We start from the raw sequence: 13,473 nt of genomic DNA, 5'->3' as shown, positions 1-13,473 counted from the left end.
GAGGAAAAAACAAAAAAAAACCCCAAAAACTAAACGGTAGTGCTGTATTTCCTCGGGGTTTCCCGTGCCGGGGCGGGGAGAGGGCCGGGCTGGGGCCGCCGCTGCCGGAGCCGCCCTCCCGCCGTCATCGCGCCGCGCCGGCGGGCCGGGCCAGGCCGGGCTGGGCATGGCTGAGGGGGCGGCGGGGCCGGGCGGCGCCGAGCGGTACTTCACACGCTGGTACAAGCCAGGTACCGCCGGGGGCCGGGCCGGGCCGGGCCGGGGTGGCGGCGGGGCCCTGACTCCTCTTTGTGCCCTTCTTGCAGACGTGAAGGGGCGGCCGTGCGAGGACTTCTGCGTGCTGCAGCACTCCAACAGGCGAGTGGCCGGCGGGAGCCGGGGTCCGCCTCTGGCCGCCGGGCCCCGCGCTCGGGAGGCCTCGGGCTGCGTTCGGCGCTGCCGCAGCCCCGGGCGGTGGCTGCAGCAGCCGGAACGTGGACAGGCCTGGCCTGGGACACAGCACCGGGCGAGCCTGCCTTGTCCGGGAAGGTGGGAGAGTGGCAAATCGGCCTTCCCATCCTTTAATTACTTCTCCAATGAGAAACAGTGGGGCTTGGCCTCCTCCCCGCTGAGGGCCCCCGCTCACCCCCCTCGTACTGCTCAGCAGTGTCCGTGGTGCTGCCCTCGCTCCCTTGCACCCTCTCCTGCTGACAGGGCCCCATACACTGTTCCTAGGGATATCTCTGGAAAGACCGGACGTGGCGCTCAGTGCCATGCTCTAGGCGACACGGTGGTGTTGGGTCACAGGCTGGACACGATCTCAGAGGTATTTTCTAACCTAATTGATTCTGTGATCATCAGCAGCACAAGAGCAACGTTCCAAAAGGCCTTTCCGTAATGACATTTTGAAGGTGTCTGCTTAACTTGATTTAGAACTCCTTCAGTTTGAACAAACATTCAGCTTTTTCTAGATAAAACTTAATTGCTTTTCCTTGTACATTTGTGCACTAACGGATGGTGAAGGCAAGATAAGAAAGTGTCTTGCTTCTGGTTGGATATAGCGGGATATCATTATTTGGAGTAGATCAACCTGTACCTGATGTGTCTCAAGGTATGGAGTCTCCTTCCATACCTTACCTCCCCCTGCTGCAGATGTTAGGGCATCAGGAGCATTCTGTTTAGTTCCAGAGGGAAGGTGAGGCAGCATTTGTGTTCCTGGTGAGTTGCTTGCTCTAGGAATTCAGAGTAAAAGGAAGGGCATGCTTGGCACAGGGCAGAACCTGTGGCTATTTCCTGCAGTTCTTCCTCAATTCTTTTAGAAGGGAAACCAGAGTACCTTCAAGTAAGAGGTGTGACAGTAACAGCAGGGAAGGACACCCTTCCATTTGTACTGAATACTAAAGGTTACTAATCTCGGGTGTCTTAATAAAAACAATAGTTTAAATCCTGTTGATTTGTTCAATTGTCTATGAAGACTGCTACTTTGAATTCTGAAATATCAGGACCCTTGGATTTCACAGCAGCTTAACCAGATGTTCTGCAAAGTATTTTACCATTATTATGTTAAGGTAAAATAACAATTTAATATATATATATATAAATAACATATGGGGCTGTGGCTCAGTTTGCTGTTTTTAGGCAATGTAAAGTTGTCTCTTGATTTTTTTGTTTTGCCAGGTCTCAGCTCCATGAGGTGATAGCTCAAAGATAATTTGTCATCTTCCCCTTAGAAGGAGGCTGGGGTGAAGGGAGGTGGCTTTGCTGCTAGGACATGTTGGATGCATTCACCAGAGTCCAGCTCCCTCTTGTGGGAGATACGCAGCCAGAACTCCCAAGGAGGAGTGTGGGGAGATGGATACAGCATCCACAGGGAGAGATCTGGTTCTGTGCCCTGGTTTTCTCTGCACCCTTCTGTTGATTCTGGTGCTTGCTGTAGGTTTTATACTCTCAAACAGAATAGCTTCCACTCTTCATTTACTGTCAAGTTCATGCTTGTGCATTAAGCATGGTTCTAGGCCAGGCAGGCCTAGTCTCTTCAGCTGGGCTTGTCTCAAACTGTCCAGTGTCATGGTAAGAAATAACCCTCCTTTAGAAAACAATGAAATGCAAGCAGCAAGTTAGCTAAGGCCCAGGTCACTGATGGATTCATCAGCTGTAACTGTTCACTACAAAGGGCCTTTAGCTGTTGAGAAACACTGCTTTGTGTTACATTTTGTGACAAAAGTACATCATGCTTTACTTGTTTGCCTTAATGTGAGTACCTCTTTCAGCTGCTCTCATGGGGCACAACAGCTAGAACAGCACTGGCTTATTTACAAGCAGTAGTTCTGTTTCAGTAAGAAGTGTAGGGCTTTTAACAGTCCAGTCTGGTATCTTAAAATGAAGCATTTTCTGTGGGAGTGGTTTTAGGTCAGAATGCCATTTTCATTCAGTTTTGTACAGCAGCTGTCAAGTAAGATAGTCAGAGAAGGTTGTGGGACTTGTTTAGAGCACAAAGGTGTGGCTTCTTACAACTACAGGAGAATAATTATATTCTTTTTTTTTTTGCAGAATTTGTGTCATCACCTTGGCAGAAGCCCACCCTCTTCTTCAAAGTGGGAAAACAATAAAAAACATTAATTACCAAATCAGTGCAAACTGTAGCAGACTCCAGAATAAGGTCTCCGGGAAGTCAAAAAGGGTATGGCTTTTTGATTTCCTTAGCTTTCATTTTAATCTCTCATACTGCCTGAGATCTTTCTGTCCTTTTTTGGATAGAAACCCAGCAGGTTACTTTAGTATTTAATTTAAAACCAACCCCTCTGCACCTGAAGAATTCAGACTTCCTCAAGAAGTGCCTTTGTGCCTGTCGCAGCCAGGGTCTCGCAATGCTCCTACAACACTGGTGGTTTCCAGTGTTGCTGAAACGCACTCACTCCTAGTAATTTTTTTGGTAGTGTACAGAGGGACATAAACATCCCTGAAATAATAAAAGTTTATTTCTAAGAAGATGTAAAGGATTTGGAGACTACTCTTTTTTTCAAGCAGATGGAGATAGCAGATGGGCCAGTTCAGTGTGGTGTTTTTTTGATGATGCAGTTTAACTTGCTTACACCAAAATCAATGGTACTGTTCCTCTCCTCTCTCCTGACTTTGGTCTTATGAAAATACAAGTTTTCTAGTCTCAAGAAACTTATTTATGACAAAATCTGTAAGCTTGTAACAAGCTTCTGTTTGATCTGTGCACATAACTAAATTGGCATCTTCCCTTCTGTAGGGAAGCACAGCTCTGGAACTTGGAATGACCCATAATTGTCACACATCCTTCCTTTTAGGCATTGCTGATGATAATACTTCCACAAGCCCTGCGTAATTAAAACTACAGACATGTTTATTTATTTTCCAAATGCAGGGAGCTCAATTTTTAACAGAACTTGCCCCTCTGTGCAGGATATCTTCATCAGATGGAGAGGAATACACCATTTACAGGTAAGGTTTTTCCCATTTTTTTCTTACCTTGACATACCACACACATCTACAGAATCTGAACACTTTTGCAGTTGCATACGAGGGCGGTTGATTGAAGTGAATGAGAACATCCTTAGTAATCCTGCTCTTCTGCAAGAAAAGGTAAGACACTTTCTTGTTCTTTATTTTTCAGCTTTTATTTCACTGCTAACTTCAGTCTCGCTTTCTAGCCATCAACTGAGGGGTACATCGCAGTGGTTCTACCCAAATTTGAAGAAAGCAAGAGTATAACTCAGGGACTTCTGACGCAGAAGGAGTATGAGGAAGTTTTGTTGAAACGCCGCAGTTCTGCTTCATGAAATCAATTCTACACTTCCCGTCTGTGTTTGATACTAAATAAGTGACTTCTATTGTACACTGAGAGTTTTATACTATTGGAAAGGCCCAGTGCCAGATTTTAAAAGTGGAACTAAACTCCTTGATTCATAAAAGAATAAACTAGTTCAAGTAGTTTGGATATTAAAATTTCTGTAAAAACTTGATATAAAATTTCTTATTCTCTGAATTCTAGCACTATACGTTTTTAAATACGTTCAGAATGGCATGTTGGAGATAATTTATGTTCCACAATCAGCTTTGCTTCTGCTTAATTCAAGCATAGTACATACAGAAAAATCATAGCATTTAGCTATCATGTAATTTAGCTAAACTAATACAATATAGGTGAATGGAAAATAAAAATGCAACAAAAGCCTATGTACAAAGAGCAGATAAACTTGACAATATTTCACACCAAGTTGTACTTTCATAGTATCCTGAAATCAAATAATGCCCTCTGTACAGAATTTTGTAATGATCAGTATCTATTTTCTTCAATTTTAGATGGCATAATGTCAAGTCTGCATAATACTTCAGTGGTTCTACAGGCAATTTAGAGTCTGCTCACTAAGTTTTAATAAAAAAGAAAGCAACAACTGCCATCTACAAATAGGGTAAAAGAAAAAGCGTTTGAGTTAAGACTATCAATCACTTAGAAATACACTTTTTGTAGAGATGAATCATGTCAAGATTAAAATGCAGCTATTGGAAGAGGGTTTTTTTTTCCCTAGGACTACTTCATTGCAGGTATAACTTGTAACTAAGGTAACATTTCAGTGCTTCAGGCCACAGCCTTTCAGACTATATTCCTGATTCTGCTTTATCAAATACATAGACTGAAATAGGCCAGAGATGAGTTTACAGACTTAACAGTAGTGTTACATATAATGTATGCAGCACGGGGGTCTTTACATAAAATATCTATTAGCAGCATCTTTGGGTTGACAAATCCATTAAGACATTCATAAGCATTAATTACAAAATCGGTATCAATAGTGAGTATAGGAAAGGCATTCACATTATAAAAATACAGAACATTTAGATTAGCTGGTGTTTTAATGGCTAAGTAATGGGACATCTATTAGATGTGACAAAGGTCAACAGTTTTATATCAAATTAACCTGGCTTGACTTTCCACAAATGAAAGCAGTACTGAAACTTCAGCAAGTGTTACATTTTCAAATGGGAGTTCCTGCATTTCTCAGTGCTAAGATTACTTGCTCTCTAAAAACGTCATATTTGTTACATGATTTTCTAAAGACTTGATGCCAAATGTGTCCACTCTTCTTTCTGGAGTACGTGCATTTGTACCAGTTCGTATTCTGTCTTCTTTCCATGGTGGAGCAGGCTTAAGACAATCATTTCCCGCTTTATTCTGTGTATGTATGTAACAAAGATTTCATAAAAAAAACCAGACAACCCCACCAAACAAACCCCAAAACTTTTAAATAGTGCAGATTGAGCAAGTACTCACCTTTCTCAGTAATTTGCAGCAAAGTGGAAGAAGTTGACATAACAGAGTCATCACATTCCTTGTTTTCAGAATGCATGCATCAACCTAAACAAGACAATTAATACTAGAAAAATTAATACTCCATACCTGTGTTAGGCAGTTGGTTTTGGCATGAGATGGTGATCTGCTTTGAGCTAGGTTAAGTAATACTTGTCCTTTTGAAATATCTCCTAATCAAATGGGTTTGCCTGCACTTTTTAAAATTTCTCTCTAGTACATGTAAAACAAGAGCATCCCTTCTGTTAAGGATGACTTGAGCTATGATGCAAACACATCCCAAGAGAATGAACTAGTAATAATATATTAAACAGTAACAGAAGTCTCTTGGAAAGGCACTCTTACAGTCTTAAGTATGAATCATCGCAATTCTTCACAGTTTTCCTTTTGTTTCATGTCTTGCCAGCATGATTTAGAAAGCCATGCATCATCTAAGCCTTAGTTTGATGTTACACTAGAAGTTATCTTAAATCTTAACACTCAAGCACAGGTCACAAGCCTGAGCCCTCAAACATTAATTTGAGAACCTGTTATTGCTGTGTACTGATACATCAGTGTATAAAACAGACTGGGGTTCCCATTTAATTTAGAGAGTGTAAAACAAACCATGCAGTAGCCCCGAGGTGCTCAGTTTGGTTCTGAGTGGCTTGCATGCTTTAGCAAGTTTGACACCCCGCTGTAAACTGAAACACCTTTTCCACAGCCAATTGGAAACAAACATCCAGGTGCATGGAAATGGTCTTGCTCACATTAATCTCTGCTGGCTCAGGGACCCTGATCCCCTCTGATCTTTGCAGATCTACTTCTTGTGTTAACAGTGATGAAACTTTCATGGCATCTGTCTATGTAGCTATTTATAGCAAATATGAATATCAGAAAAAATCTGTGCAGTCCAGGGTAGACGCTACCTACTGAGAAGCAAATGTGTTTCAGTAGTGGAGTTGGGGGTTTGGAATTTGTTACATTTATGTTAAGCATCAGTAACAGTAATAATAGTAATTATTACAGTGGTGGAAATACATACTACCTTCATTAAAATTTTGATCCCTGAAGTCCATACTGAGGTACACTTAATTACAGTTCCTGTTTATCTTAATGGAGTTCTATTGGATTACAGTACTATTACAGACTAGTTCCATATTTTGACTGGAGCATAAATTAGTAAATTACTTTATTTCAAAACAAGGTAGGTGTTACTTTGAGACATATATATAATTTTTACCTTACCTTTGTAAATGTAGCACTTTTACCCTGAGCAGAAGCTTTAGCTGCTGTCTGGAGCTGCTTGCACATAGAGATGAGTTTTTCAGCCTCCAACAGAAGCAAAGGCTTCTCATCATGATGTACCTGGTACATGGACCAGGAAGACAAAATAACTCTGTGTTAAAGACTCCAACATCAAGTTAAGGCAGCCCAAGCAAGTTCTAAGCAGCATCACTGATGTCGTAAGATACATTACCTGTTCAGAAAGAGCATGAAGAGCTGAAGCAAGCTTTGTGCCCTCTGTAGCAAAAATCTGAAAGGAAGAAAAAGCATGTAACAAAATAAACCACAACAGAAGGTAAGGCTTTTTCCCTCCTCTTTTAATAGTGTGCTTTTAAGTAGAAAGGTAGCAGGAAATACTTGTTATAATGGTATACGTCTGTATTTCACAAGTCAGCAGTTTGCAGTGACTTCTGAAATCACAAGCTACACTACAAACTGCCATCTTCACAGATAAGCAGAGTTTAAAGGTGACAAAAGGCTTTCCCTTTACATATAACAAAGCCCCCAACTTCCAATTATTTTTTGCACCGTGGCAGCTCACAAATGTTTTGGGGGTAGATGACAGCTGCCCTTGTTTGTTTATTGTCCTTTCAAAGGTAACTAGTCTCCTGTTACACACAGGCATGCAACCTGGAAATAGCATCCCACATCCCTTCATTTGGGCCCTTGTCTTCTGTTTGCATTGTGCAAATTTTTACATCTTCTCTCTTTCCCATGAAAATCCTACTGCTCAGGCTAGGATTTAGTATTTGTTAACACTAGCAGGGACTGAGCTGAGCGACACAACAAATACGACAAATATGTTGAAGTCCACTGTATTTGCCATAATGCCAGTTTGCTATCCCTCCTCCTAGCTGGAATCTATCAGTGTAATGATCCTGTCTGAAGCTACAACTGGAACACTGGGAAGCTCACCTTCAGAATATGTACCAGAGTTAGACTGCTCAAAATCTACGGCTGCCAGTCAATTCATGTACTGTACACTGTACTTGTGTGTAAGGAATCAGACACTGAAGTTCCTGTTTGGCTTCACTCAGAGTGTCTATGTCTTATTTTGTTAAAAATACACTACCTCTGCCTGATGAAATAAATCTTGAGTAGTTTTCAGAAGTCCTTCTCCTCTGTGGGAAATAACAAAACCAGAAGATATGTCATTTATAGACTGCAGATTATTTTGGTTGCTACTTACAAAAATTACAGTCTCGCCACTGAACATTTACAGTTCACACCAGTGAACTGTAAATATCAGTCTTTTAGAAGAAGATACTAGACACAACAGTAACTACCTACAGGAATTGCATTAATAATATTACACAAACACCTCAGTAGCTACAGCACTGTTGGGGAATTAACAATGGCTCAGTTCTCATAAGCTGAACAAAACTAGAAATCCATGTCTCTGGCATACTGTGTATTATTGGAGTAGTAGGTAACAAAAAAAATCTCAACTCTGGTAAAAAAAACCCAAGAAAACCTAAATTCTGCAAGTAAGAAAGCTGATGTTGCAAAGGCAAGTTTCAGATAAACACTTTTCAGTACAGCAAGGATCAGTAATTCTCATCTACAGTTATAGCTCATCTACAAGTATATACTTGTGCTTTAATTCTCTTAATTTTCAAAGTATTTATGAAAATAGTTCTTAAATTTTTTTCTGTACTCAAGAGACATTTAAATAGATGCCCTCCAACAAAACAGGTGTTTAACCCTTTAAAAATAAAATGGGGGTTTAAAATTACAGGGTTTTTAAACAGCTTAGAAATTTACAAAATTTATAAAGCTTATAATTAATTTTATTTAATTATTATTATATTTTTAATTATAAAGCTTAGAATTAATTTTAAAATTTATAAAGCCTACGGACAGATTCAAGTTCCTTTCTAAATGGGTCCCAATTATTATGCTCTGAAAATGAAAATTTGTTCTTTCTTATAAACACTGTTAATACTATTTTTCTCACCAAAAATTGCCACATGCAGTGTAATTACCTGGTAAATAAATACATGGAGTAGGCCATACTTGACATGCCTTGCCCATGTTGCACAATCTCATTCTCTTGATCCTCCCATTTCTCTGTCTCAGAATCCACATCAGATGTTAGCAGATGCAATTCTAATCCAAGTTTTGCAATTTTTGCCTGTTCCTGTAAATGGTGACCATATGTATGGCACTTAAAAAGACATTCTTAAGTCAAGATAAAAATATGAAAGTTTTTTTTACTAAAATGATGGCATCTTACCTCAGTATCTAGTTTGACTGGCTTTAATGCTTTCAGATTTGCATTATGCTTCTGTTTCAAACAAAAAAATAAGATTTTTAAATAAAAGGAATTGGTAATCTTTCTACTAACAAATCTTAACGAGGTAGCTCTATATTCAGAGAAAGCCTTTGTAGGAGAGTTCCAAAGGTTCAAACAAACTTCTCTGCAGAAACTGCGAACCTGTTCTCATCTGTCTGTCCTGAAATGGCAGATGCAGATGCCCTGAAATTGCAAGGAAAAAACCTCTTCCACAGTTCTTGGGCTCCACTTCCTAATGCAGTAGTCTCTTCCCTTTACCCTGTAAATCCTCAATAATACTCAGGACTAAACAGTCTTAAGAAAGTTCTCCTGCACTGATTTTTCTAAAACTGATGGAAGTGATCTGGCTAATAGCAAGCTGATGTAGGCTACAACCGATATGAATGCTGGTGTGAGGAGGAAGCCCATTATTCTGTGCCACTCTGTGAGAAGCAGCTGTAAACAAACACTGAGACTGTCATCTTTTTGTGGGTTTCCTTCTTTTATTTAAGTCATGAACTATCCAAAATATCAGTCTAGCTGCAAGCCAAATATTAGCTCATATTAAACAGTAATTAGCGGTACTGATGTGAGTGGACTACCTGGTAAGTCAGTGCTTGCCAACTGCATGACACACTTAGGCAGTAATTCATCATTTATTTCATAATTATTTGCTGTTCTTGGCTTTAATTTCATGTGCTGGTGCTGTCACTGTGCAAAGACAGCAAAACCACCAGATGTGGGAGGCACAGGCCACATTCAGAAACCACTGGACTGCAGAGGAATAGTTCAAAGTTGGTGTGATATCTTGGAGAGGTGTGAGGCACAGGAGGAAGCTGGATAATCTCAGTACCCAAATGAGAGCCTTGTCTGAGATTCTGAAAAATTATGAAAAAAAACCTGCTGCTATTCATTAGTGGGAGTACTTAGTCAAATTAGGCTCAGTAATGCCTGCAGGGGAAAAATAAACAAAACAACATTGTTCATTGTGAACAGCATCAGAAATGAGATTCAGGTGCCATCTCCACTTCTCACTCCAAGAATCTGAACAGAAGTATTCATACTGAAGTTCCTAGTGCAATTTGGTGCTCAGCTGGCTTTCTGCCATTTCTCTTTTCCCATCCAAAAATGTTTAAATATTCTGAATCTTATGAATGTCTACCCAGATTAGACATTGCAATTCTGCCTACATATTAGAAATGCTGATCTCATATTGAAACATTTAGCACAAAGGACTGATGCTCCTAATTGTGATTTGACTATAGTGCATATTAGAAATACAATTTCTGAAATGCTATTTTTTAGGCAGTGTCTTAAGAAAGGAAGACAAAACCAAACTAGATTTGTTTGTAAACACAAACTTTGGTCTAGAAGATATGGCAAGTATTTAAGCTGCAGAGTGAAGAGTATTCAAGAAAATCAGCACTGATTACAAGTTTTTCCATTCACAAATAACTAAAGAAATCTTAGAATTTTTTGCTTAGAACTTAGAAGTTTTTGCAGTTTTCTCCACTCTAGTGTTCACTTGCATTATTTGAATAGTACTATTGTTAAAAGTCAGATCCAGTAGATATGTTATTGTGCTTTTAAAACATGATTCGACACTTTGAAGTATAGAGAAAAAATATGCATTAAGTACACACATGAATCATCACTGTTGCTCTGATCTTCATCTACAGCATAGTCTAGGGTGCCACTCATTATCAGCAAACAGCACAGTGGCAATTAAACAGATGTAACAAAATATGTGATCTAATTAGATTGGCAGGAACAGTGTGGCCTCTGTGCAGGGACAGCGTGGGCGTCAGCCAGGCACAGCAGATCTGTGGTGGCAGTAGGGGGAGGAAAGGCTCTGCTGAGAGGAACAGCACCAGGAAGAGAGGCAATTCCAAAGCTCAAAGCATCAGCTAGGCAAAGAAATTACTCTGTGAAGAAACTCTGGTGTCCTGTGGATGCAATCTATATTTCCTGTCTACTTCAAACTCTGTATTTGTAACTCTCCACAATGGTAAGTATCTTGCAAAACTCAAAAAGAAGGCAGCAACCTTCCAAACAGTAACAAACCAGAACTGCTTAAATGCTGACCACAAAAAATTTATTGAATTTTAAATATGAATTTGAATATTAAAAACATGTGAATCCATAAGTGGGATTCTGCCTTCAAACATTTAAACTCTAAATTATGAAGTCCAGAAGCAACATGTCTTAGTCAAACTGGCCAGGGACAGAAATCCCATCCAAACTTTCAATATTTAGTTCAATAACTGTGAAATTCACCCATGTTCATGCAGCCTAACGTATTTAAATATGCAGATTGGATTTATAAAACATTTTTATAAATATTGTATTTCTGAAGCTTTTCTCTTTTCATTAAGGGTCAGAAGTTGTGTTTGAAGCTGTAGAATTGCAGCACAGAAGACATGGAGACAGAGGCCTATTTCAAACCCAAATTCCTCAACAGTACAGGTTAAGGAAAGAAAGCAAGGAGAGAAAGAAACAAGCTAGAGCTTACTGTTCCTTTTTAAGACAATTCTTTCCCTTTTTCCTACTCATGGAAAGATTCAGTTCATAGCAAGTGAATCAAATGACTGATTACATGACGCTAACAAGGTTTAGGAGGCTTCCTAACGCAGAGATGCTCTCAGAAACAGTGTAATATCAATTAAAATCAGCTAAGGATATTAAATACCTCATACCTAAAAACTGGGTATTTGGTGTAACTTTCTTCTCTACATTAAACACACTTGATATTAAAGAAAGAAGCAAGAACCCATTATTTAAAGAGGCTTCAACAGGCTTGAACATGAACCCTTGTTCCAAACAGGTTAACTCAAGCTACAATATTAAGTCTTGGTAGCATGATTTGTTTTTTTCTTTTAGTTTTCAGTATTTTGCAGCATATTCCTGCTGTTTTAATAGCAACAATGCACTTTTTTATTATATAACATGACAGTAGAGTATGCGGTAAAAAATTAATGAACAGGAATTAAGGTTTATGTATAATCAAAGTGAATAAAGCACTACATAACTAGTTACATTCATCTTCAGTCTGTTTGTTATTAATTTCATAAACTGACAGACTTTGATATTTTACTATCAGCCATCCAGTCAGGATGCATGTTACCAAGATATTGTTATGTCCCCTTCAAGTTGTCACAGGGAAAGAAGTCTAACAGAGAACAGCAGGTACAAAGTAAACACAACAAACTCAAAAGCAACTTACCCCTGGTCTGGGCAGTGATAGGTAGACACGCTTCTCTCCTATGAAGAACACACAGGTTTATACCAAAATCTGTATGCAGATTTTAATCAGTGGGATAAAATGCCTTACTTCATCCTTCCTTAAATTGCAGTACTATAAAAGCAAATTACTTACCTGTAATTCCTCCTCTCTGAATACTGCAGAAGATCCTCTGTCTCATGCTTTCAGAGACAGGCCAAGAACTCTGTACTGCTCAGATTTTAGCAACTGGCAATTAAGAAAGCTTCTCTGAACATTTCTCTCAGTAATACTTCTAGTCCCCTGCAAGTATTTCACAAGAAAGTAAAGCAACTCTCTACCATGACTCACTAGCTACATGCACTTATTTTGTTGCAAAACACAGAACATAAAATTGTAGCTCCATGTATGGCTTTTCTTGGCATGGATTGAATGGTCTGAAATTTGGAGCAGACAGTGACACTAGTGAGAAATACCTACACAGGTTTTCCTAAGCAGTGCAAATAAAACTCCCATATTGTACTGTACTATACCTGTCCCATGTGTACTGCATTTTATAAAGAAGAAAATTCTACAGCATTTTATGCACTTATTGAATTGTTTCTTGTGTTGCCAGGAGCCTGCAATTTTCCAAGTCTGAGCAAAACAAATTAAGGAAGAAAAAATCCTTTTTGGATGTTATTTAAAAGTTGATAAGAAGACATTATTTTCAAGAAGAAACAGTGCCTGGGCTAACAGCCTAAGATTAGAGTTTCAGTTACCAGAAGACATAATAATCTATGAAGACTTGCATTTATTACAATAGATTCAGGAGAGGAAAGTCTGCTAAACCAAATAAAAATAAGTAAAAACTTTAAGAGCTAGTAAGGAATTGGTACTACCAAAAAATCCAGAAACAATCAAAAAAACCCCCACCCTGCCAACTAAAACCCAAGGGCTACTACAATGGATGTCACTACAGGTTTACATAGAGAGGATGCATCTCAACAAAGGACAAGCAACAAACCCCTCTACAATTGCTAAATCCTCCTCTTGTATCAGCTCCTAGAGAAATTCCATCTGAGTTCTCAGTAGACAGTTCTTTTGTGCATTCAGGATTTTTTGAAAGCATGCCCTTTATCTCCTGACACAACAGGAAGATCATAATCTCCGTGTCCAGGCAACTGACTCCTAAAATTTTAGAGTGCCATGAAGTATCCTTCAACCCTCTTGAAATATACGAAAAATTCCTTTCTATGATCACCTTTTCCTTCCCCTACACATTCATCTTGTGAAAGATGAATGATCTAACAGGGCACAAGCTGCGTAACCTTTTTTCTGAAAGCAGTTATTTGGATATTAGTTGCTCAAACGTATCCAAGCAAGATTTCTCCCTAAAGACCGATACAAATTATGAGA

The 13,473-nt window shown here is 39.3% G+C and overlaps 2 protein-coding genes across 2 annotated transcripts in view; one reads left to right on the top strand and one right to left on the bottom strand.

Annotated features, from left to right (window-relative positions):
• The first annotated feature begins 97 nt into the window (after positions 1 to 97).
• ABITRAM (actin binding transcription modulator) lies at positions 98 to 5,070 on the top strand. The gene is made up of 6 exons (XM_058830571.1): positions 98 to 230; positions 306 to 357; positions 2,530 to 2,659; positions 3,371 to 3,447; positions 3,519 to 3,588; positions 3,657 to 5,070. Exons 1-6 carry the CDS (start codon positions 167 to 169, stop codon positions 3,783 to 3,785), a joined length of 522 nt encoding a protein of 173 aa, XP_058686554.1. The 5' UTR covers positions 98 to 166; the 3' UTR covers positions 3,786 to 5,070.
• The window catches only part of CTNNAL1 (catenin alpha like 1), a 56,023-nt gene continuing 47,567 nt past the window's right edge, over positions 5,018 to 13,473 (bottom strand). Inside the window, exons 12-19 of the mRNA XM_058830567.1 lie at positions 12,079 to 12,116; positions 8,817 to 8,867; positions 8,566 to 8,720; positions 7,653 to 7,701; positions 6,774 to 6,830; positions 6,542 to 6,661; positions 5,279 to 5,362; positions 5,018 to 5,179 (exon numbers count right to left, since the gene is read on the bottom strand). Of these exons, the coding sequence (XP_058686550.1) occupies positions 5,018 to 5,179; positions 5,279 to 5,362; positions 6,542 to 6,661; positions 6,774 to 6,830; positions 7,653 to 7,701; positions 8,566 to 8,720; positions 8,817 to 8,867; positions 12,079 to 12,116 (716 nt within the window). The remainder of the gene's footprint in view (positions 5,180 to 5,278; positions 5,363 to 6,541; positions 6,662 to 6,773; positions 6,831 to 7,652; positions 7,702 to 8,565; positions 8,721 to 8,816; positions 8,868 to 12,078; positions 12,117 to 13,473) is intronic.

This window comes from Poecile atricapillus, chromosome 2, assembly GCF_030490865.1.
Source record: "Poecile atricapillus isolate bPoeAtr1 chromosome 2, bPoeAtr1.hap1, whole genome shotgun sequence".
NCBI lineage: Eukaryota > Metazoa > Chordata > Aves > Passeriformes > Paridae > Poecile > Poecile atricapillus.
The sequence above is the reverse complement of the archived record's forward strand: the minus strand, read 5'-3'. Positions and strand labels throughout refer to the sequence as shown.